At 46.5% G+C, this 26261-nt stretch overlaps 2 protein-coding genes across 6 annotated transcripts in view; one reads left to right on the top strand and one right to left on the bottom strand.

Moving 5' to 3' along the window:
- Nucleotides 1-242: 242 nt before the first annotated feature.
- On the bottom strand, nt 243-8803 carry DLL1 (delta like canonical Notch ligand 1). The gene is made up of 11 exons (XM_057373636.1): nt 7916-8803; nt 7372-7683; nt 7101-7161; nt 6596-6853; nt 4128-4188; nt 3522-3652; nt 3206-3375; nt 2851-3067; nt 1465-2257; nt 1235-1349; nt 243-893 (listed from the first exon to the last, which is right to left on the bottom strand). Exons 1-11 carry the CDS (start codon nt 7973-7975, stop codon nt 888-890), a joined length of 2184 nt encoding a protein of 727 aa, XP_057229619.1. The 5' UTR covers nt 7976-8803; the 3' UTR covers nt 243-887.
- A 6388-nt stretch (nt 8804-15191) lies between these two features.
- FAM120B (family with sequence similarity 120B) overlaps nt 15192-26261 on the top strand; it is a 48063-nt gene continuing 36993 nt past the window's right edge. For all 5 annotated transcript variants that reach the window (XM_057373619.1, XM_057373620.1, XM_057373618.1 and 2 more), the window contains exons 1-3: nt 15192-15224; nt 16099-17144; nt 21439-21619. In XM_057373619.1, the coding sequence (XP_057229602.1) occupies nt 16125-17144; nt 21439-21619 (1201 nt within the window). In that variant the 5' untranslated portion in view covers nt 15192-15224; nt 16099-16124. The remainder of the gene's footprint in view (nt 15225-16098; nt 17145-21438; nt 21620-26261) is intronic.

Below are 26261 nucleotides of genomic sequence, written 5' to 3'. Positions count from 1 at the left end.
ATGGGGTCAACAGGTCAGAAGGTTAGGAGGGGATAGTGGAGGGTCTACACACAACAAGTTCTCCCCGGTCTTTGTAATAGGTGTCATTCCTACTCAATGCACCCATGAGGCCACAGAAGCATGTCAGATGCCTGGTTGCAAAGTTTGATTTGTTCATCATCAGGTATGGAATAAACATAGCACTCTGGTTATCATTAATAATATTTATTTTGGAAAAATATTTTAAAAATTAATTTCTTCATTAACAAAACGGTAAAAAAAAAATCAAATAACATTTGCACAATATTCCATAAATACATTTATATACAAAAAATAGAGTCACACAGACCCGAAGTGCCTTTGTACATATTTACCAAAACATTTAAATTATAAAAAAATGAACATCACAAAATACTCAAGCTTTACAATTATCATGAAAATATTTTTACAGATTAAAAAAAATAACACACTTTTTCTCACCTAGTAAAAACACATTTTAATATCAAAGAAGACAATAAAGGCAGTGTTTGTGTCTCTAATTCAAGAAAAAACTGGCTCATAATAATCCAAAATATACACTTCAGGCAGTGCATGCTTCTTATGTAGTAATTAAGTCCATTCATTTAAATATATATAGAAAAGCAACTGACCATAGTGCAATGATAAAATTCGTAAAAGGCAGTGCAACAGTAATCCTTGAACACAGACCCTTGCCTGGTGTCCATCTTGTTTCTTTATTTTGCAGTCACTTTGCTAACTTCAGTAGAGAACCAGCTCAAGCCTGAATTTAGTTTATCAGCAGCAGTCAGTGAAGGAATCTATCTCCCATTCCTCTTTCAGCAGCATTCATTGGGGCACGTCTCCTCTGAAATTGTTCTGAACAACCACCTTGCCATATCACCTCTAGTTTACACCTGATAAGAGAAAAATACAAGAGATCAGGAGAGATTAATGAAACATGAGGAGGGCTGTAAGGCTACAGAGGGCAGGGACTATGCATGAAGGACACCAGGGGATGGGTCAGCACACCTCAATCGTACTACCACTGTATCCTAGACTACAAAACTTGTCAAACGCACAGCATCCAGTCACTGAGCTTGTCTTTACAACATCTAAGGCATCACAAACTCTGGTTGGCTGGATTTCAACAGGTACAAACTACTGTGGCATCATGGAAAAGAGTTTATCTGCCCTGGGGTGTAATGGATGCAAGCTGCAGACCAGGGCTTTCCTCTGCTGTTCCAACCCTACTAACCTCAGTTGCTATGATGCACTCATCTTTCTCTTCTGATATGACATACACCGACTGGTACTTTGTGTCCTTTGAAGTGGAATATACTGAATCTGGTCGCTTTCTTTCAGAAGTATCACTATTGAAGACAAAAAGAGAAAGAATAGGTCAGATGTTTGTTGCTTAATGCTACCTATGAGATGTACACTTCCCCTTCAAAGTCAAGCGGCCCCCTGCACTCAGATCTGAGATACCTCTTTAGTTGTACTGCACTTTTCTCCTCTGCCTCTGAATCGTACATTTCACACTTGGCTTCACATTTGCTGTGCTCCTCCTTAACTGAGTCCTCATTCTTGAGTTCATGCACCAAATTATAATCCACTGATGGGTATCTGACTTTATAGCCATTTTTATCAGAGTTATCACTGTGAAAGTCTACTTTCTTATTTGTGTTTTTAATCTGAGTGGCACCAATGACACTTATGGAAATGTCCTTTTCACGCTGGCAGTTTGCCAGGTTATTCATAGTCTCTATCTCACTCCTGCAGGCATCAGGCTGGTGGTGCCTCTTCTGCACTCTGAGCCTGACGCAGACGACCACAGCAGCACACCCCAGCAGCAGCATGAGGACCAGAATAATCCCGGCGCAGACGGCGATCCAGGGAAACTGGGAGTTCTGGCCCTCCGTGTACTTCTCAGTGAAATCAACGATGACGGGTCCCTGAGGTGGCTCGGGGAGCAGGAACTGGCAGTTGAGCCCGCCGTACCCCCGGGCACACTCACAGACATAGCGGTTGTTCCTTTCGTGGCAGGTGGCCCCATTGTGGCAAGGGTTGTGTTCGCATCTGCTCACCGGGGTGCTGCAGTTCTTCCCATTGTATCCGGGGGGGCAGGTGCAGGAATAGTCATTGATGCCATCCTGGCAGGTCCCTCCATTGACACAGGGGAAGGAGGCGCAGTCATCCACATTATCATCGCAGTGTCTCCCAGTGAAGCCAGCCTGGCACTGGCATATATAGGAGTTCCCCAGATCAACACACTGGGCTCCTGCAAGACATGAAGGGGGATGAGCTGAGTGGTGGGCAGCCAGACACAATAGCCCTCCACTTGCTGCTTCGGGGCAACTGGCACAACTGGCAGCTGAGGAAATCCTTCTTTTTGAGAGGTTAGCTCAACTTTTGCTAAGTCTGATCCACCATAAAATATACTTTTTTCTTAAGGAAGATTTTTGTTAAGCAAATTTATTTTTCATTCCCAGTCATATTCCTTTCTTAACATTTCATTCAGCTCAGACAAGAACACTAAACTGAAAAAGAGTAGGTTTAGATTAGATATTACGAAAAAGTTCTTTACTGTGAGGCTGGTAAGGCACTGAAACAAGTTGCCCAGAGAAGTGGTGGATGTCGCATCCCTGGAAATGTTCAAGGCCAGGGTGCCTAGGGCTTTGAACATGGTCTAGTGGAAGATGTCCTTGCCCATAGCAGGGGTTTGGAACCAAATGATCTTTAAGGTCACATCCAACCTAAACCATTCTATGATTCTATGATTGATCAATGTGCCTTTTTATAAACTCCAGACCAGAAGTCAGAGTAAGTGTATGGTGTCCTTTTAGAAGACTACTGTAGCATGTTTGGCCTTACCATTAGCACAAGGGCTGGAACTGCAGTAGTCGATTTTCTTTTCACAGTTGAACCCAGAATAACCCAGTGGGCAGCGGCAGCTATAGCCCCCATCAGGGTTGTCAGTGCATCGCCCACCATTGAAGCATGGTCCATCAGCACAAGTCATCGCGCTCAGCTCACAGTTTTTCCCATAGAAGCCTGGGGGGCAGGTACAGGAATAGCTATTCTCGAGATCCTGGCGGGAAGAAATGAGAAATTATCAAAGTATTTGTCTGAACTTGCTCTGCAATATAAAAAGGGATTTTGAAAGATAGTAAAACTGACATTAACTCTTCCCTTGGAGTTTAAGAGGACACAAGCAACTTGAACTTACAGTGCAGCTTCCACCATTCTTGCAAGGGTTGGCGTCACATTCATTGATTTCAATCTCACAGTTGGAGCCTGTGTACCCAGGTCGGCATGAACAAGTGTAGCTCCCCTGACCCGTATTGGTGCACGTGGCACCGTTCTTGCAGGGCTTGTGGTGGGTGCAGTAGTTTAGGTCTGTAAAAGATATATTTTCTTTTTTTATAGAGAGCAGCCAAAATCCTTGCTACTTTACAAAGCTAGCACAGGGTGGGTGAGCTAAAAATAGTTGCTTAGCTTTCTGCATTTTAAAACAGATGACCAGGAAAGGACTGAGAACTCACCCTGGTTGCAGAAAAGGCCACCCCAGCCTTCCTGACAGTTGCACTGCCACGGCTGCTGACAGGTACCATGAAGGCAGCCTGGGTATCGGATGCACTCATCACAATATCGCCCCTGCCAGCCCACTCTGCATCTAAAAAAAAAAGACGACAACAAAGTCTCATCAGATTTAGATTTCTCACAGTTGGAAACTCTATCACAAACTCTGCAAACACACTGATGCCAAGGATCAAGTTTCCTAAAAGCCCTCGGTGATCCTTCATGTGAGAAAGTCACCAAGTCCAACCATAGCATCAGCTTTCATCAGTTCTAGCTATTTCTTCCACTTCCTTAGATAGACCCATGGTTCCAGTTAATTTGTTTACTCTAATAACAAAGAGCTAAACCTTAAACACAGCACTGTAAACCCATTAGGTTAATATCAATGGCACTGATGTCTGACTTAAAGAATAATACTTTGATCTGGAATCACCTGGATTTCTCAAATTTCCATCTAATATGAAGAAAGGCCTTTAAAACAACCCTTCAAATGTCCAATGGCTTATTTGACACCAGAGCATCAACACTGAGAGACAGGGAAGGAAGCAGGAAGGGAGTGGAAAACTTACTTGCATTCCCCAGGCTTGTCACAAAAACCGTGTTGCTCGTCACATCCAGGCAAACAAATTGCTGTAAACAAACCAGGCAGGGAAAGACATCAGCACTGGTGCCAAAACAGCTCTCTTTTACAATTCTGATTCTGATAGCATCTTGCGGGTGGGGAGCAAGTCCCTTTTACTAGGTCGGGCAGTTAAGCGCAGCTGAATTAATCTCTGGAGTCTGCAGGAGTATTGATCTCGCCCCGTAACTGGGCACTTTACTTATCACCGGGGATGAGCATTCTTCTTAATACAGTTGCACACAGACAAAAGAAGGCTCACAATTGCTCCCTTCCCCACAGCCCCTCACCCCCCTTCCCTTCCCAGTGAGGGTCAGAAGTCCTTTTTTCCAATTCTATGCACACAGCTCCACCTCTTAATATCCCCCGAAAGTGTGTGTGCAGATAAGAGTGGACAGCTGGTGTGCAGGGTGCCAGTGCAAGACAGCTGCTCTATTGTCTATTCTCTCCCAGCAGCTGCCCCACTGCAACAATACGCCAGCCCCGAGCCAATGGGGCTGGCGGCCGGCAACCAGGCAGCCTATCCCTGCCCACAGCTAATCTATGGCACGCGCGTGATTTTGCTGCAAAAAACTTTTTTTTCTTATTCAAATAAATAAGTCTAAAGTTCTTCCTCCCTCCATCCCCCCTCCACCCTGCTCCGAAAAGGGGCAGGCGGGTGGGTGCAGCCATGGTAAAAGAGGTAAGCGGGCCAGCAGGAGGGAGGATGAGAGAAGGGGAAAAAGGGACTTCTGCTCATTACTTCGCCTGGTTATGGAACTCATTAAGCAGGCACTGCAAAGTTTTAATTCAACAAAGCCAGCCGGAGACAATGGCATGCGAGGGGAAGGAGGGGGGAAGAAAAAGAAAGAAAGAATCAGCGCTGATAATCAGATCGCCTCCAAGTTGGAAAGAATGGAGCTGGGGGCAAGGCGACGGGAAGCAGTCTGCAACTGGCAGCTCCACTCACTAACGGCAAAACATTCTTTTTGCATGCATGCATAAACACATCTCTCCTGCCATGTAGGTTTGTGTCAGAGTTATAAGCTGTTTCTTTTCCTGAGAGGGAAAACACAGCAAAGAGTTCACGTAATGAGTCAAGAAAGATGGACAGCCTTCTGCTTCACTGTGGGAATAGCAGAGATGTACAGGCATTTGAAAGTGCTGATAGCCCTGAAAGAGCTCATTATCAAAATACTTCCTTTTTCCCCATCCCTTGACACAACTGGACTAGGCAGGTTTGATCATGGGAAAGATCGTAGCTCCTGTTTAAAACGCTGTCAAAGTGCAATACCCTCTGCCTGCTGTTTATTGTGCAACATTGTACCATAAACTGCTAAAAGCATCCTAGCAGTCATGAACAGTGTGAATAATGAATCAGGGATCGTTTGATAGCAGCTCAGCTGAGACCACAGTATAGGTGGGTTTAAAGAGAAACAAAAACACAACAAGAAGAGAACTGAGGGGCTGCTTTACAGCCTGGAACTGTTTTCTTCCTGCCTGCCTGGCCCTTTGATGACTGCAGAAGAGCACGTCATCTGCCAGCATATTTCAGGTCCGTGTATACACACAAACAGAGAATGCCATCTCATGCTGCAGCAGGGGCTCTGTGTGCACGTTTGGGTGTACACTGCTATGTATCTACAAAGGGCGGAATTTTGTACTGCCGGAAAGTATCTGACATCCTGGACTATCCTGTCTGTGATCTGCTTACTGTCCCAGCTTTTCCTGCTGTATCAACAGACCACCTTCCTCAAAAACTTCAAGCTCAGGAGAAAATTTCATGTCCCTCACTACTTTATTACCAGTTATGATCATGGCAGTGGCACAGAAGAGAACTGGGAAAGAATGCAAACATTCTTGGGGCCCAGGTGCAGTGGCAGCATATGAGTACCCCAAATGAGAAATGTACAGTCTAGAAGCCACAGAGAATATCTTGGATTCCCCAGTATATTTTTCTCAATACAAGGTTGCAAAAGACCAGATCATAGCAAGCCTACCAACAAGTCTGTCACAGGGGTGTTGCCAAAGCTTAGCTCCCACCCCTGAAGCCATGTACCCTGTAGATGAGGATACCAAAGTAGCATCGTTGGAGAGCTGGATAGGTATAAAAAGTAGTCCTGAAATATTTTAATAAATCCCCAAGCAAAGTGCTGAACATTTTGCCACCAGATTTAATGGGCTAAAGCAAATGATCAAGAGTATAGTATTGGCTGACATTCTGTCGGCTTGAGAAGTGCCTGTCTGCATTAACTTTCTGTGGCAATGCTGAGGATCTCCTACTGCTCGCACTGGTAAGGCCTGGGCACAGAACCCGACAGCCACCCACAATTGCTGGGTTCTCCCTCCCCATGGGGCTGACTATCAGAGAAACACCCCAAGAGCTCAGGGGATGCTGCTGCAACTGGCACCCAAGAAGACAAGAAGGTGGATACTTACGCTCAGTGCAGTACTGGCCTTTCCAGCCAGGGTTGCAGACTTTCTCGCCACGTTCTCCACAGGTGAAGTGACCAAAGGCATCATCCCGGGGGCGGCAGAAGACAGAGCAGCCTTCTCCATAGTAGTGCTCATCACACACGAAGCGATAGGAGTACTTGAGGTCAGTGCGGCCACTGCTGTGCAGGTCCTGGGACCACTCTTCACCCACTGCCAAGTGTCTCTGGGTGGCCAGACGGCTGATGAGACGCTCAGGGTTTTCTGTGTCCAAGTGGAGAGGAAAAGAGAGATTAGGGAGCCCAAAGCAGGCAGGGCATAGGAACACCCTCAGCTGGGGGTCTTTGGTGGGAGGGGAACTGAGGGAGCAGGATGACATGGCTGCATACAACCAGGTTGGCCTCTCTTGGCACAGGTCTGCCATAGAGAGTGTGCTGCACGCTGCAGAGAAAGGGGCCGAGTAGGGCTGCAGGGCTAAGTGCAGGGGGAAACTGTGTTTTGGGACACTTACCTGTGGTGAGGTCATCAGCTGAGTCCGTATGTAGAGCCTCGATGATGAGCGAGAAGGTGCCCTGTGGAAAGAAAGAGCAGAGACAACCCACCTGGTGACCATGAGAGCAGGTAGGCCCAAGGGGCAGTGCCACCAGTCCCCAGGCATAATCAGTCGTTGTCCCCCTCCCATCTTAACACTTCAAGGGGATTGGTGGCCGCTTGGCAAGGCACGGGGCACGACGGGATGGGATGGATACGTGCCGCCCCCTCCAGCATCGCCCCCCACTTACGGGCCAGGTGAAGCCGAAGGGGAAGCGAATGGGGTTGCTGAAGGCGGGGTCGGCGCCGCCCGCGCCATCGGGGACGCTGAAGGAGTTGGCGCCGAGGACGGGGGTGATGGCGCTGCCGTAGGTGCAGGGCGGCTCGGGAGACACGCTGGCCTGGTAGTGCTTGAGGCAGACGCGGAAGAAGGTCTTGCAGTCGCACTGCTGGAGCCCTCCGGCGCCGGGGCCGCCCCCGCGGCAGCAGTTGCGGTTGCTGAGCAGCCCCTTCTTGTTGACAAACTCCTGCAGCTTCAGCTCGAAGACCCCCGAGGAGCCGACCTGTGGGGCGGGGACAGCGTCCGTCAACCCGCCGAGCAGCCCGCTCTCCCGCCCGATCTCGACCCGGGCCCGGCCGGGCAGCGGCAGCACGGGCAGCCCCTCCCCGCTCCTTACGGCTGCAAGAGGCAGCGGCAGTCTCCGGCATCACCCGCGGGATTCCCCGCTGCAGGGACCCCTGCCACAGGGACCCCCCGCTGCAGGCACTTCTGTCCCCCTCCCCGCGGGCACTTACCTGGCAGCGGCTCAGCAGCACCGAGAGGAAGGCGAGCGTCAGCAGGAACCGACCTCCCATTTTGGAGGCGCAGCTCTGGTGCCCCCGCTTTCCTCCCCCTTATCTTCTCGTCAGAGGGAAAAGGGGAAAGTGTCTCTCGGTAAGGGAAAAAATACAGCGGCCAAAGCCGCTCGTCCCAGCAGAGCTGGAAGAGTTAGTGTCACGGTCTCCTTCTTTCAGGAGTGTCTCTGACTTTTTTTCCCCCTTTGTCGATACCTCTAGATGTAGCCTGTCAGCACTGACAGCTCTTTCGGATGGCAAAAGAAAAAAAGAGGAAAAAAAGACGGGGGAAAAATGTTAAGATTTATCTGTTAAACTCTTTCTTTCGCGATCTACGACGCTCCTTTTCTCCAGGAAGAAAAAATAAAAATAATAAAATAAAAGCAACTTAATTCCCAACAGAGGCAGAGAAAAGGCTTCCCAAGGCAGATTGATTTAAAATTGGCGATCTGGAAATCCCTGCAGAGGCAGCGGAGGCAGCGGTGATAATTCCCGGTGCGGTGCGATTGGGGAGCGGCTCTGGCGGCTGCGCTCGCCCTGCGCACGTCGGGGTTGGTGGGTGTCAAACAGCAGCGGTGGTGGGCAGGTCACTCGGAACCTTGATCCCCTTTTTGTTTTTTTTTTTCTTTTGCAAAGGAAGCGAAGCTCTCTTTCCTTGTTGTGGGTTTACTTTTGTTTTTAGAGGAATCCCAGCCAAGAAAAATAAGCTCGTGTCTCAACAGCAGCGAACAGAGCGTGTCCGGGTGTGCTCCTACGGGGGAGGGGGGTGCCTGCTCTGCTCCTCTCTGTGCCGCGGCTCGTCTCGGCGGCTCTCTCCGAGGGTGAAGCGCTAAGGATTTGCCTCTCCTTGGGCGCCTGCCGCCCTTATATCCCGCCGGCCGACTGCATGCCTAATGAGATGCAAATGAGCAGCCCCCCAATCTGGTTAGAGCTGTCACAAAGGAGCCACTTTTCCAAACCCTCCTCTCAATGGATCGCCAAATGGTCAGTGAGCTGTAAAATGTGCAACCCTCCCCCCCCTCCCCTTCGCGCTCACAAAACGTGTTCATTTACATTCCTGCAAATTTGGTAACCGCAAGAATCCCCCTTCTGCTCTGGGGAGAGGGTAACACACCCTCTGCACCGGAGAGAGGCAGTGCAACACGCTCCGGCCAGAGAGCAGCCCCGGGGACGGCGGGCTGTAATTGCCTCTTGGAAAGTGCAGAGCAGCCGCCGTGACCCCAAAAAAGGACTCGGTGATTGTCACCACTCCGAGGGGCATCTCCGGCGTTAAAGGGACGAGGGAGGTGGGAGCCAGCGAGCCACAGCGAGGGGAGTCACATGCCATGAAATTCATTCTGCAGCTACCCTGGCATAACCGGAGTAACTGGGGAGGGGGGCAACGAATATGGACGAAGACCTGGGGCTGGCTCCTCCCTTGGCTCCGCTCATGGCGCGCCTCCCGCCGGCGGAGGCACGGGGAATGCCCGAGGGTCCGGCGGCGAGGGAGCGCGGGGACGAGTTCGCGACGCGAACTCGTAAAGGGGATCAGTTTGCGGGGTTCCGCGGGTCCCGTCCCCGCCACCACCGCTGCCGGAGAGAGCCACTCCCTGTGCCCGGGTCCCGCACCCCTCTATGATTATTATTATCATCATCACCAGCAACCTCTCCCTCTCTCTCTCCCTCCGTCTCTCTTTTTTTCCTCCTTCAGCTTAGTAAAAAGTGAGTTTGGTGTGTGTCGTTCGCGTGGCTGTCATTAAGGCCGTTTGTTATTGTGTGAGGGCTGAATCAGTTAGCTCTTTGTGCTCTCAGCTGTATGGTAATGTAGACAGCACCTGCTCCCTGCACAATGCGAGGGAGAGAAAGAGCTCCCCTCGGCGCACGCTACTGCCTCTACAACAATGTCCGCACATTTTTTAAAGAAATCCCTTCCAGCACTTCCCCCCTCCGTAACACACACACACACACACACACACACATACGCACACACAAAATAAACCAGTCCAAATTTACATCAACCATCACCTTTATAATCTTTTTACATATCCATCAGGCAGTACAACTTGTGTTTTGATCTTTAAACCATGAAAAGGAGTTTACTGGTGCGGTGAAAATGGGATAGAGACTATAACCATTTGAGCAGTTTCTTAATGATGGATGGAAGCAGGGGATAAAGGTTGGAGGGAGATTCTGGCATGTCACTCGAAGCAGGTTTTTTTACTTTGGGCTCTCTGTTTAAACACCTTTGATAGGCGCAGGCGGATTCATTAGGATGCAAGAAGGTGTAACTGTCTCCGTAAATGTCATTTTAATTGTAACAGATCATTTCAGCATAGATTAAGCTTGTGTGCAAAAGGAGAGGATTTGGCTACAATAACTTCACTGTAGATATGCCGTGCTAAAAGCCTTATTATGKCGACTTTATTGAGTTGAAACGTGCATTTGCATGGCAAAATGTGACTTCCATTGAAGCAGATGTCTTGATCACAAATTATCTTACAATGCGCTAGGAAAAAAAAAAATCTTAAAGACTTCTTAAAGTAAAAGCATTGAGTAATACCAATTAAAAGAAAATCATTGAGTAAAACCAATTAAAAGAAATGAGTTCATTCAGCCCAGCTCTTCTCTACTGTTCCAGGACTGTAGCTGCCCAAGTTCATTTACCAAGGGTTTGTGGCATCTACCCCAAACCCAGGTCACCTACCCCAACCCTCGGTACAAGCATCCAGATCTTTGCAACGTTTTGCCCCTCAACGTGTGTCCTTTACATCTAATTGTGGCCGAACGAGCCATCCACATCCAAGTGCTCTCCTTCTCCACTCTCTCCTCCCCTTTTGCCCCATAAGCAAAACTTTAAATGTACAGGAATGTTTGGATTTGAAATTTTTTCCCCCGGCGTAGTATCTGGGCAGAGAGGAGAGCAGCGATCCCGCAGGAACCGTGCGAGAACGCAGGGAACGTGGTCCAGGAGAGAGCGGAGCGGGTGGCGGATTCCCGGAGGCCCGGCTGCCCGACCCCGCCGTGCCCAGCCTCGGCATCGCAGAGCGGGGGGGCGCATCCCGCAGCAGCGCCGGTTTTCACTGCAAATTACTTTTGCCACCTAGCGTCAACATCTTTTCAAGTGGCTTGTCTCTGCTTCGGAAACTTTGCTGCGGCGTTATCCCCGGGAAAAAGAGAGGGGGAAAACATCATTTCGTATGGGGTTTACTAAGCGAGTGGGGCGGAAGAGGGAGTGGTGAGCGGCAATATCTGTCTTGAAATTTGGTGGTGGCACGTCGGTGGAGGCGAGAAGTGATATATTACCGCGGATCTTTTAATCTACGAGAGATAGAAAGTTGGTCCATTAGCATCCCCTTGCTTAAAAAAAGTGGAAATAAAAAGTTACACGCGCGAGAGCTTTAACCGAGCGATAGGGGAAAAAAAACCCAAATAGAAAAAAAACTTGCCCCCAAATCCTTAACAACCCCCCTTTGGTACCGGGTATTTGTTAAATTGACGTGGCACAGATTTCTCGATTACCGCTGCTGAGCGTGACTGAAAGGCGCCGTGAGAGCCGGCAGGATCCTGCCCACGGCGCTCATTCTTCTCCAGCTTAATTTATGCCACGCGATTCTGTATTGGGGAAATCAAGCAGAAAGCTCCTTTTTCTGCTTTTTCCCCCCCTCTCCCTCTCTCTTTCAGATGCTGGACTAACGGGGAGACTGTTTAACTTAAGTGTTTCTATAGGAGGCTGTTGTAGTTTAACTCCTGCCCACCAGTAGCTGAGGCGAACAAAGGAGGGACTCGAGGTCTAACTATTCATCCATTCTCTGCACTTTAATTTTCATTGATTTCGAAGACAAGGGGAGCCCTTAGGGATTCTCGCTGAAGGGGGATGACACGCCTTTAGACGCGATCAGCCCCCCAGCCAGCCATCTGCTCCCAACCAAATGGCGCTTTTTCGCTCCCAACCGCGTGTCTCCGCACCGCGCTCGCCCGTCGCCCCCCGCCGCCCCCGCGCTATTAGCCGTGCCCGCGCACAGCCACGGCCCCCGCCGCCGGGCACGGACGGGAGGCCAGTGCCGTCCCGTCCCGTCCCGTCCAGTCCCTCCCGACGCCCTGCCCGGCCGCACTCGCCCCGCCCGCGTGAGCCTGGAGCGGGACCCCCGGGGGCGGGCGCGAGACCCGGGGCCCCGCCAGGAAGCGGCGACTCCGCACGGCAGGGACGCGGCGGACTCGACTCCGCCTGCCAGCGGCTTGCTGGGGCTGGTGGGGCATTGTGCTCTCCCTCCCTGCCCCTAATTGATATCCTTCCCGCAACGCCAGCCCCCCTTTCCTGCTCCAGCGAGTATTTACAGTCGCGCCGCACAATACCGCGGCCGAGAGCTCCCCATCAGCCGCATCTTTTATTTCTAAGCGAGCCAGATTATGGGAAAAGTCACTTAGAAAGGGGTGTGGGTGGGATATGTCCGTGTGTTAATTAGGGCGACGCGCTGCTATCGCTGGCGTGCAACCGTGATTTTTCCCGGGACGGAGGGCTCCAGGCATATGGCGAACGATGCGTCAGCGGAGGGACGTGTACGTGTGGAGCTATGTGTAGCCGAGTGTGCATAATATTTTAATTAGGTCTATAGTCCCTATGGAGGTATGTGTGCGCGGCTGCCCCTCCGCCGCACGCCCCCTTCCACTGCTCCTCCGGACCAGGCCGGGCCGGACCGGGCCGGGCGGGAGGGGATGGGGAGCTGAGGGAGGGCAGGCGGGGCTCTGGCTCCCCCGCTGGCCCCAGGCTCGGCGGCGTGACCGGTGTGCCGGGGCTGCCCCGAGCCCCACCCTGGGGCGCCCCAGCCCGAGGCGGGTGCGGGAGGGGCTTGGAGGTGTCGCGGTGCCGGAGAGGCCCTCCGCCGCTCTTGCCATGTGCGGGGAGGAGGATTAAGAAGTTTAGTGTGTAGGTTAGCCCAAAGTTGCAAAGGCATGTGCTGATTAGAATAAGAAAGGGCAGTCGCGTGGCTCAGCTGGCACACAGCGAGGCCAGATGATAGATAAGCAGCTCTGGGTCTTCCCTTCCCCCCAGCCCCCTTTTTCAAATCGCAAATCATCTGCTCCGGCCCTATCCTAGCCCCTCATTTTCATTACAATGGTTGTGTGTTTACCTGTGGTCCTGGGACGAGGCATTCCTTTGTCTCCCGAGGAGATTACCGCAGCCAGCTGCTCTCCAACCCTTCCCTGGGCAAATCCCGAAGTGGTCCCTATATGTGTTTTACTGATTGCACAAGAGGAGAAAGCGAGATACCCCCTCCCCCCGTCCCGACCCCGTTTCCCTACACTACTTGTTTGTTTGGGTTTGCTCCCTGGCTCGCTTCCGACAGGATTTTGCTTGTGGGAAACTAAGAGGTATAAAATTGGTCACTCGTGTGCGTGAGCTGTCGTTGCTCTCAAAGTCGGAAGGGTGAAGGGCTGCTTACCTCCGTCCAGGGGACAGAACTGCGGGGCCCCTCCGTGAACGAAGGGACATCAGGGGCTCGGGGGAAGAAGACTTCCCCTTGCTCTGCCCTCCCTCAGTGCTCGGGTTCTCCCTGCTCTGAGACACCATTTTTTCTGAAACCTCCCGTGGGTGCCCTGAGTTGGGCATTCCTTCTCCTGGCCTCTGCTCTGGGACATGCAGTTTCAAATGCTCTCCCTGCCCGGGCCCCTTTTGAGAGCACCTCGGCCTTGCATTTGGAGTAATGGCATCTTTGCCCACCCTTAAATTCAAGGATACCCAAGATCTTCACTATGCTAGAAACCACGTAACGCATTTGAACTAGAAAACATCCTGAATAGCCTTACCACACAAAATATCCCACAATCCTGATATTTACCCTGTGCCCCAGCACCCCATTTGCCCTGTCAAGCAAGCCTGGTGTAACCCGATGCAGTGCTGAGGCCTGGCTTGTCTTGCCAGAGGTATCACAGAGAGTGAGGGTGAGCAATAGAGCTCAGATCATGTACACGGGATAAAAAGTGTGATGGCACTTCTCAAAAAAATGTTCTGCATTCTGGCTATAAGGATTTTCCGGATGTCTGGAAAGATTCCCTTCTGCTCTGCTACCAACTCAAATAGCTATATTTGCTGCCTTCATCAGTTCTCACAGGGAAACTCCCTCTTTTGCTCAGTAATATTAATCGTCATCATAATCCAGAACTCTAAATCATAGCGGCAAACTACTACTCCAGACTGTAGCTGCACAGGCTGCTCTCTAGAGCCTTGTGACAGCACAGCCTGCTGCTGTACTGCACTCCATTTCATGCATGAAGAGTTTTTCTGTTCCCCTACAGCCTCCAGCCCCCTGTGCAGTGTGTGCATCTTGAGCATTGTATGCTAGCTGCAGTGCAAAACCTGCTGCTAATAAACTTTGGGGGAGGAGAGGGGGCACCTGTTTGATTATATGCTTCCAAGCCTCTTCCAATTTGCGCAGTTTTATTTCTTTCGGTATCTCTCCACGTTCAGGGAAGGCAGGGTGGTGGGAGAAGGTGGGGGTAAAAACTCCTCTGCAGAAGGTGATTATGAGAAAGAGGATGGGTATGGATGAGGCGGGCCTGAGCTTTTGGAAACACTCTCCCCTTTTCTGAGAGCATCTGCCCGGAGACGAACAGATGTGGGCACCTGCGGTGACAGGCCACATATGCTCCATCCTATTCATAGGCATTCAGACACGGCTACAATGGTGAGGCTTTGTGCACACGAAGTCACCAAATATATTAATCTGCACTCCCCAGAGCACTGCTCTGTTTAATTTTTCACCGGCAATAACATCTGATCTAATCTTCCCATGGGCTCCACCGTSTCCCTCTTCCCCCTCCCGAAAAGATGTGAAGTTATTCAGGTCCCCCACTTGTTGCCGGCGAGCTGGCAGCGGGTCTCGCTCCCGGCCCGCAGCCAGGGCATTATACCGGGATATGCGGTACGGGGGAAAAACGGGGGATCCCCTCCGCTGGCAATCGCCGGGCACGCCAAGCGAACCTACACCCGCCCCTTCGCCAAACGTCGCGCTGCCAAGGAGGGACGTAAATGTCCGAGGTACAACTCGGGGGGCTTTGAAGCGATTTCGGTGCGCGACGCTTTCATGTCCCTCGCCCCGTCCCGCCGTGCCGACCGGGTTTGCACGGGGGCACAACGGCCCCTCGGGCCCCTTCCTCGTACAAAGCCAAGGAACCACATCACCAGGCGCAGACAGCGGGGCCGACAGTGGCCCGGCCCCTCCCGAAGCAGGCCCGTCCCGCCGCCGGGCGCAGGCGCGACCCCGCCCTCGCAGGAAGCGGAAGCGGCGCTCGGGTCAGTGCCGGGCTGGGGCGGTGGGGCTGGAGCCGATGCGCGGGGGTGGTGGGGCCGGGGCCCGGGGACTGCCCGGGGCCTCCCCGGGGCGGGGCTGCCTCAGCCCCGGTGTGCGCGGGCAGCGCGGCCTGGGCGCCGCATGTACCCCGGGGCTGGGGCTCGGTGCTGTCGGGGCTGCGCGCAGCGGCCCCCGCACCTTGCAAGGTCCTTGAAGGCCCCTTCTAAACCAAATTGTGATTAAAGAGAGTGGTATTCAGAACTCTGTCTTTAACTGATAGGATTTCTGAATGTTTTTAAAATCTATTCACAATACTTTGCAAGCTCACCTTTCTTTCCCTTTTGAATACCATATGTATATTTTTTAATTAAAAAAAATAATAATCCATCCTTGTTTTTCTAGTATTGTGTGCTTTTCTTGATGGTATTAATCTGAAATCTCCCTCACTGGAGATGTTCAAGAACTGTCTGAGCACAATCCTGTGGCTTGTGCTCTAGGGTGACCCTGCTGGAGCAGGGAGGTTGGACTAGATGACCCCTGTGATTCCTTCCAGCCTTACTCATTCAGTGATTCTGTGATTTTTTTTGTCATATTTATGAAAATCTTTCTATATTTACATTTTTTACTGATATAAAAACCGTAAGTGAAAGGGAGAATGAATGAGTAGTTACGTTCAGTTTGCTGATGGGAAATGAGCTGTTTAAAATTGTTAAAAGCTGGGATAAGGCAATGCGCTGTCAGCAAAAGCAGAAAAAAAATAACGGCAAAACAAAAAAAAAACCAGTTCAATTTCCAAGCAGCTTTATTATTACTGCAGCATTCCACTGTTTTTCAGTATTGCATTTTAGAATGTTGTTTTCACTTTTCTTCTTTCAGACTGCTGTGAGTTCTGGAGATCAGCCATGGGTGTTAAAGGCTTGCAGGGATTTGTGGCAAGAGTTTGCCCTGATGCATGCAAAACGGTAGATCTGAGAGAAATGGCAGAAAAACATCGCATTGATCATCCTGATTCCCCACCAGTTATCGTAGTAGATGCCATGGGTTGCGTGAGACACTGGTACACACCAGAATCCTGGGTGTGTGGTGGCCAGTGGCGAGAGTACCTTGCCATTTTAGAGGATTTTATCAAAGTTTTTATGGCAGCTGGTATCAAATTGGTGTTTTACTTTGACGGAGTGGTAGAAGAGAAAAAGAGGGAGGAGTGGATCAAACGGAGGATGAAGAATACCGAGGAAATAGCCAGATTATTCCAATTTATTAAGACTCACAGGAAACAGCCAGGGAGAGAAATGTTTGTTCTTCCTTCAGCTCTGCCTACTTTTACACGTTACGCTCTGAAATCACTTGGTCAAAAAACAGTCTGCACTTTGCAAGAGGCAGACTTTGAGGTGGCTGCATATGGTTTGCAACACGACTGTATAGGAATTCTAGGGCAAGATAGTGACTACCTCATCTATAATACATGCCCCTACTTTTCCATTGAGAACCTCCGTTTGGACAGACTGGTCACTGTTATGTACTCTCGAGAAGTTCTTTGCCGTGTACTGGGTATTAGTTTGACACACCTTCCTCTCTTTGCGTGCTTGCTTGGCAATGATGTTGTTCCAGAAAGCCTGTTAGAAGGCTTTTGGCACAAATGTTTAATCAACAGTCCCCACAGGAATAACAGCTACAGCAGAAGAACAAATATACTGCTATCTGTAGCAAATTACATCTCAAAAATTCCATGCTCATACAGCAGCCTGAGACACTTGGAAGAGATGCTACCTCTGGGATCAGACAAGACATTGCTTTACAGAGGAGTGAGCTCCTATCTTTTGCCTGGGCAGCAGTCTCCATGGATTCCTCCCAATATAACAAATTGTCAAATGTTATCCTTTCAACAACAATCAGCTTTCTGTCAAGATAAAGAAATCTTTCAGGTAACTTGTTTTTTAAAGCTTAACAATTATTTTATTGCCATGACTTCTTAGTTGAAATTAGTAATACGTACATTAACCCTATTGATTTAAATTTGCTTATGCTAAAATCTTTTGTCTGTTAAGTAGACCCTCAGTTAGGACTATTGCATGCATTAACATGAGCATATATGCAGCACATTTATTAAGAAGTGGTTTGTCTCTATTTGAAGTGTCAAGCTGGTCAAATAATGGGGAACAGCTCCTGTACAGGCCAGCAGCTGGGCAYAGAAATTTACTTCCCATGTGTTATATAATTTCCCATGTTTAAATGATTGGTGTATTGACTTTGACAACTCACAGATCAGGCATAAGCTGGTTAGTGGTCTGCTTGGCTGTCCATGGCACATGCAGTAGAGGTATCAAAGGTAGCTGTGCTAAGCATGCAGAAGCTGAAATTGCTCTTGTTGAGACATGGAAAATCCTACAGAATCATGTCATAGAACCATAGAATGGTTAGGGTTGGAAGGGACCTTAAAGATCACCTAGTCCCAAACCCCTGCCCTGAGCAGGGACACCTCCACTAGACTAGAGTCCCATCCACTAGATGCTCAGAGTCCCATCCGACCTGGCCTTAATGATGACTTCCAGGAACGATCCAGCTCTTTTCTGGGAAACCTGGGCCAGTGCCTCACCACCCTCAGAGCAAAGGGCTTCTTCCTAGTATCTAATCTAAATTTACTCTGTCAGTTTAAAGCCATTTCCCCTCATCCTGTCACTACACACCCATGTGCTAAGTCCCTCTCCAGCTCTTTCGTAGCCTCCTTTAGGTATTTGAAGGCTGCTCTAGGGTGTCTCCTGAGCCTTCTCTTCTCCATTTACACAGCCCCAGCTCTCTCAGCCTGTCTTCATAGCAGAGGTGCTCCAGCCCTCTAATCATCTTTGCAACCCTTCTCTGGACTCACTTCAACAGTTGAAGTCCTTCCTGGACACCGCAGGACACTGCACTCCAGGTAGGGTCTCACCAGAGCAAAGTAGACAGGGAGAGTCCCCTCCCATGCCTGCTGGTCACGCTGCTTTGGATGCAGCCCAGGGTGCAGCTGGGCTGGAGCGCACACTGCTGGCTCAGGTCAAGGTGCTTATTCAGCAGCACCCTAAAGCCCTTCTCAGAGCTGCTTTCAATCCATTCTCCATCCAGCCAATATTTGTGCTTGGAATTGCCCCAACCCAAGTGCAGGATCTTGTACTTGGCCCTGTTAAAATTGATGAGGTTTGCACAGACCACCTCTCAAACCTGTCCAGATTCCTGGGGCTGAATCCCTTCCCTCCTGCATGTTGATGGCACCTCACAGCCTGATGTCACCAGCAAACTTGCCGAGGGAGCACTCGATCCCACCGCCTGTAGGATGCTGAAGATRTTACACAGTTCTGGTCCCAGTAGTGAACCCTGAGGACAGCACTTGGCACTGGTCTCCGCTTGCACATCGAGCCTTTGACCACAACTCTTTCAGTGTGGCCATCCAACCAATCCCTCATCCATAAAGAGTTCCATCTGACAAATCCATGCCTCTCCAATTCAGGGACAAGGATGTTGTGCAGGACAGTGTCAAATGYTATAAGTCTGTATTTTGTGATTTTTGGTTCCAGTTTTCATTGTCCCAAAAGCACTTCAATGGGCTTATTAATTCCCAAAGGGTAGGTCTGCAGTAGCAAGTTTTACTTATGGCTTCCCACATGGACAGGGATGCACTGATGTTGGGGCGAGATATGGTATGTCAGATTGAGTCACTCTGGGAAACTGGATATATTAGCTTAGGGTGGCCTATCTGGCTATCAGAAGATGGGCTACCTTGCATCAGATTTTCTGGAATAGTAGTAAATTTAGAGTACAATTCTGCAAACTCATGGAAATATATTGAGATTTTTAAGAAAATCTATACACGGAAGTGTATTTAGACCCTATATTAGCCATCTATTGTTTTATTAGATCCTTATGACTTCAAACACAGAACCTTTTTTGTTTCTCTTGCTTATCTTGAGCATTTTCTTTAAAACTATTTTTCTGTTTCCTTATATTATGCTAAAGTAATCACATAATTTACATTTTCCTTTCTAAAGACTATAAAACATTTTATAACTACATTATAACCTATGCAATGTTAATTTCAGCTAGATATATTTGGGCTTTTATACTAACCGGACCTCAATACAATACATATCGCTTTTGATTATTGTAGTTAAATAGAACATATTTTTTAAAACCAGCAGCCATATATCATAATAAGGTGTTGAAAAATACTCTTTATGCTTGAAGTGCAAGAAAAAAATAGCCAGAATGCAATTATCTAGCTTGGATTATGGACAGGACAATAGTGGCAATAACCTTATTCGTTAAGAGAATGTACCATGCAGTCTTTATGACAAGTGGTCATTTTTTCTTGGCTTGGTCTTTAATCTGAAGGTCTTTAATCTGAAGTTCTGAAGCATCATGCTGAGCTACTGTTCTCATAAAATAATAATGTTTAGAAACTCCATTGAAGAACCATTCACTGTTGCTGCATGAATCCTACATGAAGCCACTCTTTGGGCCAAGGAAATTACAGTTAAAATGTTAGACAATGTTAGCTTCTCTTTTGTTTTTGTTATAAGTGTTCAAATATTTGTATGTGTAATATGTGCTGTCTAATTCATATTTCGAAACCCATGTGTAGTTCTGCTTACCTTGCACATCGTCTGAACTGTATGTAAATGACACACACAGCTCAATTCCAACCATGAGGACACAGCCTCATGTTGCTGTTTCTCTCAGAAGAGCATAATTTTCTAGCTGATTGTAGGTATGAAGCAATTCTTTTTCAAGATACAGACATTGAATACAGCAATACTTTTGAAATCAGCTTGTAGTTTTTTCAGTACATAAGGATGTGTAGATTATTGGCAAATTGCAATAAACTAGGGTTGTTGATGATCTCATATCTGTGACTGGTTTCTGTGAAATAGTGCTTCTTTCACCTCATGCTTATACTTGACATTCTGTTTTTATTTTATACAAAAGTATACTTGGGGTATTACATTGTTTACATGTGTTAGGAGTACTGAAGTATTTCTTGCAGGGAAGCCATTAATTTTTTGTATAAGTGCTCTGTTGAATGGCACTGTACACTGAAAATATGACGTTCTAGTAGAATTAGTTTTAGTGAGTAATGACTCAGTGACTGACTTCAACTTTGACCTGCTGAGTTCCCAGGTTTGCAGATACTGGAAATCTGCAGGAATGGTGAATTTGGTTCTGGCCAGTGGTCCAGTAACTCACAGTGAAAGAGTCTGTGATAGCTGTGTGGATGGCACAACCCAAGTGACACATGCAGGGAGTGCAGAGCAGAAATACATCAGTGCCTGCTCACCATATGGCACAGGTCCTGGAGAATTTATTAGTGGCACCCCATGGAAATAATTCACTCTGCTCAGCTGTTTGAACACCCCCAGAGTTTTGGTCTGAGGTTGTGAAGTAGAAAATCTGTGTCTCTATGCTTGGCCAGTCCAGATCACAAGTGTTACTGGTTGGAATTCTGTGCTGCCTGAGAGCTTCTTTGTTGCTTTCTCATCTTGGCTGTTCCAGACCAGCAGACCCTGTTGGTAATGAGGCTGCTCGTAGCCAGCTGCTGTAGCCAGATGTGACTGCATCCAATGTGTGGTTAATGTGCAGCCTGGGTGATGCTGTTAATTCTGCTTTTCAGCAATGTGTCTGCAGACCTCGTTTTCCTCACTAGAGTAGATTGTGTTTATTTTCATGGTGAAGAGCTATTGCAAAGTAAAAGCATGGTGAAGTTAAATATTTTAATTTTACCAGAATGTAAACTACACCAAGTCAGGTTGGGACAGAAATGCAGCTGTCTTACGTAGTTCATCTTGCTATAAAATTAGAAGTTTGCATTTTGCCATGCCTTCATTCGCTGTTTAAAGAGAGAAGATAGATTTTCAAGTGACCAAAGGAGGGCAGCTATGCTGGAATTCAGAATTCATTTTAAGAATAATTAGTCTCTAGTAAACTGTCATTCAAGCTCACAAGTTTTAATAATTAAAGGAGGTGCTAAAAAAGACAATGATGGCTTTCCTAGGGATTCCTGTCCACAAAAAGATGGATGTCTGAAAATATACTATAACTGATGTTGTTTGAAAAAGCACTTGTTCCCTCCCTGGCTATTCCCTCCATTTCTACTGATAGAGACAGATCTATTTCCTCAAACAGTGAATACATTTTGTTACTTACTGATTCTTTTTAATTTTGGAGATAATACCTTCTTTCTTCTTTGAACAGTTAGCTAAAGAACAGCATATCCAATCTGAAAATTATTCAATCTTCAATATCCTGAGTAATGGAGAGATCGAGTGCAGCAACTCCTTGGAAGATGACTGTGATACAGAGATTCCTGGACAGGCACTTATCTACCGTMCTGCTCGTCAGCATATTTATTCTATCCTGTTGGAATCTGGAAAAGGTAAGGATTAAATTACTTACACCATTATTCATGTATAATTTCAATTTTGAAATATGAAATCTTGAATTCATTGCTTCAGTGGCTACATCAGCATTTAGGATAGAAAATGCATTTGGGATAAAAACTGAGAGCAGCTGAAATGTACTTCTTATGGAAGTAAGAGAAAATGCGTGAGTAAAATTGTGGGGCTTTTTCTACATTTCAGTGCTTTCAAAGTGATTTTTAAAAACAGGCGTTCTTTTCCTTGCTAAATGGCAGGTCGTGAAAGTTGTTAATGATCAAAAAATTGACCAAAACAATGATCTTTAGGAGATTTTTGAGACATTTGAGAGTATATGAAACTTATGTTGCTTGGATAAGCGTGGCTCCAGATGAGTTAGTGAGTTGTAATACACTTTTGCTGCACAACAATGCACTGTTAAAGTTTACCTTCTGTTGATTTTAAGTCTGTAATTTTCAGAACAGTCAAATATAGTTACAGTAATAATACAAATGCAAATAGTCATGCCAGTGATTATTAGTTCTTTCATACAAGTGTAAGAAAATATTATTTCCTTATACAATGGTATAAACAAATTTGATAGCAGGTACTTATATCTGTGCTTGCATTCATCACCATGAAGACAGAAAATTCTTTATTCATATCCTTGGACCAATTTCATGTTTTTAAGATTTCCATTAGTTAAATGTTATCTTTACAGTGTCTTTCAGCCAGTGAGTTGAAAATGAAAAGTGTACTGAACTTTTATTCTTTTGAATGTGTTGATTTCTCCATGGTAATCACTTTACATTTTATCGATGAAAGTGCACCGCCATCAAACCTAATATTCAAACTATTTGCTTAGAAAGAGACAAAAAGCTAATTAAGTACATGACTTCCTTCAGCAGCCAGAGGCTGAAGGTGTGCCATAATAGGAAAAACTGAATCAGAGTTTACACAGCAATTTGGAGAGAACAACAAAAATCTCAGCAGTAATCATGCACATCTGTCATTTTTCATTTTTTGGTGTAGTACTTCTAAATTTTGTAGATAATTGTAACTTGGTTGGGTTTTACTTATTCATCTAAGCAGTAGGATATTCACTGACATTTTCAGAAACACCCAGATCAAAATTCCTAATTAACAATTGTTGCTGAAAGATGGCAGTGTAGTAGGCAGCTTTGCCTTTGTGTTACATTGGTTTCAGTACTCAAAGATTAGAATCAATATACAGAAATATTTCATTAAATTTCATATTGAAAATGAATTTTTAATGTGAAAGTTGCCTTATTTTAAGAAAGTGATTTTAGAGTACAACCACAGATAGGATGTGGTATTTATTCTCAGTTCAGGCTTCCAATTCCAGAGATAATTTTCTAAAGTAAATCATAGTGCACCCTCAATCCTTAACCTTTAGAGAAGGGTAGGTAGATTGTGTCTGCATGGGTGCCTCTATTAAATCTGTAATTTCAGTGCATGTATCTACCTCTAACTGCTTTAACCATGTCACTTCCTAATAGTTCATGGGTTGTTTTTTTTATTCCAGTGTATACTTGCTTCTAAATCAAGAGTGTAGATCATTAGTCACAGTCTGTATTGGAATGGATAAGTATGTGCAAGCCATATTTTTTATGCATTCACTGCTAGACCTACAAGGAAGTTTTGTTCTTCACAAAGCAAGTAGAATCCTTCACCAGTTTCCCTCAGATGAGGTCAAGTTGACAATTTTTTGTAATTTGATAAGGGATAGGATGGGAAGAAGTATTCTACACTGTATGGAGATTGTAGTGGAATCACTTCACTTTGGGTAAGCATTACAAAAGAGTTTGCCGCAGGACAACCAATTAAATTAGTCGATGTGGAGTCTGCTGTCATTATACAGCTGCTGATGTAGCACATTTGAAGCTAACTCAACAAACCCTACACAATGTTCCAGTTTGAAGTGGTGATGTATGTGTTAGTGATCCTCTTTTTTAACTCCTTGATGTCATCAGTTACAATATGGTRGAAACTGACCTCTTTGCTGTTTGCAGATCTGCTTATTTATTGTTAATTGGCAAAGGAGGCACTTGGTTAAAGCAGTGGTTACGGTTTTACGGTGTTAGTAAGAACAGGTTAAAACTAATGTAAACTGTTTCCCTTACTCTGAAACAAGAGACTGTTAGTTTTGAATGTCTAGGTTGAGATTTCCATGGGTGCCAAAGAGACCCACAAATCCATAGGAGCAGGATGTCGTATCCTTTGAAAACATTGGCCTATTCCAGGCCACTTTGCCTGAAGCCATAGTGGGATAAGTGTTTCTTTTGCGATCAGTGCCACTTTAAACAATTCTCTTGCACAACCACTCATTTCAGTCCCTGTGCATTGTTTCAGGTGTGCTGGTGCATCTATTTATGCAGCTGTGTGGTGGCCTAGTTTGAGAAACTGAAAATAGCCTGTCTCTCTTCTCTGCCTTTCTTGTAGTCAGGTAACCAACCTGGTTCTGTTTCCTATCTGGCTCTGTGTAGCCACAAACAGCTGTGATGAAACATCCCGAGGGAATGAGCAAATCAGTGCCTGCCTGTAAAAGATAGCAGTGCTGCTGAAAGAATATCTTATATAACATGGCCTTTGGTATAGTTTGGTGTTTGGCAGGCATGTGTGTACCTTTACTCATGGAAACATTGGAGAATCTGCCTTATTTTTGACCCTACAGAAATAAATAGGCGGCTTATGGTGATTCTGGTAACATGGCATTTGTTGTCTGTGTATTTCAAAAGTACATTTGTAATTAATTGAGCAATTTCTGAACGATATGTGAAATATTGCATACATTGATATATTTGTCAATGCTTTAGCATCTTTCCAAGAAAAATTCAAGTAGGAGGGAGAAATAACAGTAAATAATACACCCTGATAGGCCAGACAGCTCTTTCTTATGTGTGCAAGGAGTTACAGAACAATGCCAGCAGGTTTTGGCACTGGCTCAGCCCATGAAAATACCTGCACCTGCATGGCTGTTGCCAGTTAGGAGGTTATGTAACATAGCCTGTGCCCATGGCCAGCTCCTCGAAGTCCTGGCATCACTCCCAGTTCTAACATTAGCAGGCAGACTGATCCTCACTTTGACAATGTCAAAGAATAGTCCATTAGCAGAATTTTTGCCAGTTATCACCAGTGACTGCCCAGGAGAGCTGGCATTGTTGCAGGTGTAGAGGGACACGCATAACATTTTCCAGCTGTCTCATGTTTTGCACTTTCCTTAAGCTGCCTAAGCAGTGCTTTTACAGGTCATTTGGAATCTATTTCAACAAAAGAACTGCTTTTCTTAGAATTTCATTGGTGATATTCTTTGTATGCATTGTGGGGAAAAAAATTTGCAAAATCAGTGGGGTTTTTTTCCCAGGACATTTCCGTGTGGACAGGGTTGACATTTAGTAATCGTTTTTCTGTTTTGTTCTTGGTGTGTTAATCTGCTGTCAGTTTGCAGGACCTTGCTTTCAGCTATGTTTATTTGGCTGGTTATGTGAACAGTAGTATATTTTTGTTACTAATGTGAAAAGCATTCAGCTGATGTGCTGCTGTGTCCTGTACCTACATTCACAAGCATTAAAAGAATGAAACTGTAGACTTCCTATTGACTTCTCTTTTTACTTTTCATGAGTTTAATGGTTGATGTAAAAAATAATCTCTCACTGGTACTCAGAATCAAAACACATTTTCATAAGTTTTTCTGTGAGTTGTGGAACTCATGAAGAGCAATGCTCCCCACCAACTTCCCCCCAGCAATTTCTATTTCCATGCTTCTTTCTAGCAACTTCTCATGTCTTTGATCCCTCCCTCCTACAATATATGGTGTTCCTAAGCACGTTCCTTATTGCCTCCTCCTGTCACCAAATCCTTTTTCTCAGCTCTAGCTCAACTTTTTTTTTCTCAGCTCTAGCTCTTCTACAGCTATTTGTGTATTGATTTGCCATTCAGTCTGTTTGGATACAACAGGTAAATTAACTTTCCTGCCTGTCAGTTGGTGCCCTAATAGGATCCCTCTGTTAGCTGAGTCTCCAATTTCACAACATGTTTAGGGCTTTAATCCATTTGAAATCACTTCTCCTTTGTCAGATACAGTTGAAACAGAGCAGTGCATCCATGAATTAATTATAAGACACATGTCCTAATTGTATTAGGTTTGACTCCTTAAGAAACCAGACTAAAATTTAGGTGTCTGAGTGAACTGAATAAATTAAATAGAGTAATCTACATACCAAATCTTAAAGTGCTAAAGCATCAGAATTTTTCTGAAAGTGACTTTGGGTTATTTCATTGACGGGTTTTGTTCATGAAATACCATTATGATAGACAATGATTTATAATCAAGATGTGAGACTATTCAGCTTCTGGAATGTACAGTTTAAGGGTTTTTTTCCCCCTAGTGTAGGCATTTTTTATTTTATTTTTAATGTCATCAGTTTTTGAASAGTGAAGCATGGCAAGCCAGGTGTAATACTGTCCCTCATAGTCCATGTGTTGGTTCTTCAGTCCCTCGTCTTTATTGGGAGTTTTTGCTGCAGATCCATGGGTAAAGGAGAAAGGAAGAAGCAGAGTTATAAACCAGATTTTGTCATATTCTTTTTCCCTTCTCTTATCCCTGACACTAGAAATTCATCTAAGGAACTTCTGCCCTTG

Source organism: Malurus melanocephalus, unplaced genomic scaffold (genome assembly GCF_030028575.1).
Source record: "Malurus melanocephalus ecotype Western Australia unplaced genomic scaffold, MMel_1.1 scaffold_203, whole genome shotgun sequence".
Taxonomy (NCBI): Eukaryota; Metazoa; Chordata; class Aves; order Passeriformes; family Maluridae; genus Malurus; species Malurus melanocephalus.
Note: the sequence above shows the minus strand (reverse complement) of the source record. Positions and strands in the feature narration are given on the sequence as shown.

Bases quoted from the DNA above. Each gene is read 5' to 3' on its own strand.
- DLL1 (XM_057373636.1), bottom strand. From the start codon at position 7,975: ATGGGAGGTCGGTTCCTGCTGACGCTCGCCTTCCTCTCGGTGCTGCTG. The intron at 3,653-4,127 runs GTAAGTTTTCCA...TTTTTTTTTTAG, and splicing joins GACAAGCCTGGGGAATGCAA to ATGCAGAGTGGGCTGGCAGG. The intron at 2,258-2,850 runs GTAAGGCCAAAC...CATGTCTTGCAG, and splicing joins TTCCAGCCCTTGTGCTAATG to GAGCCCAGTGTGTTGATCTG.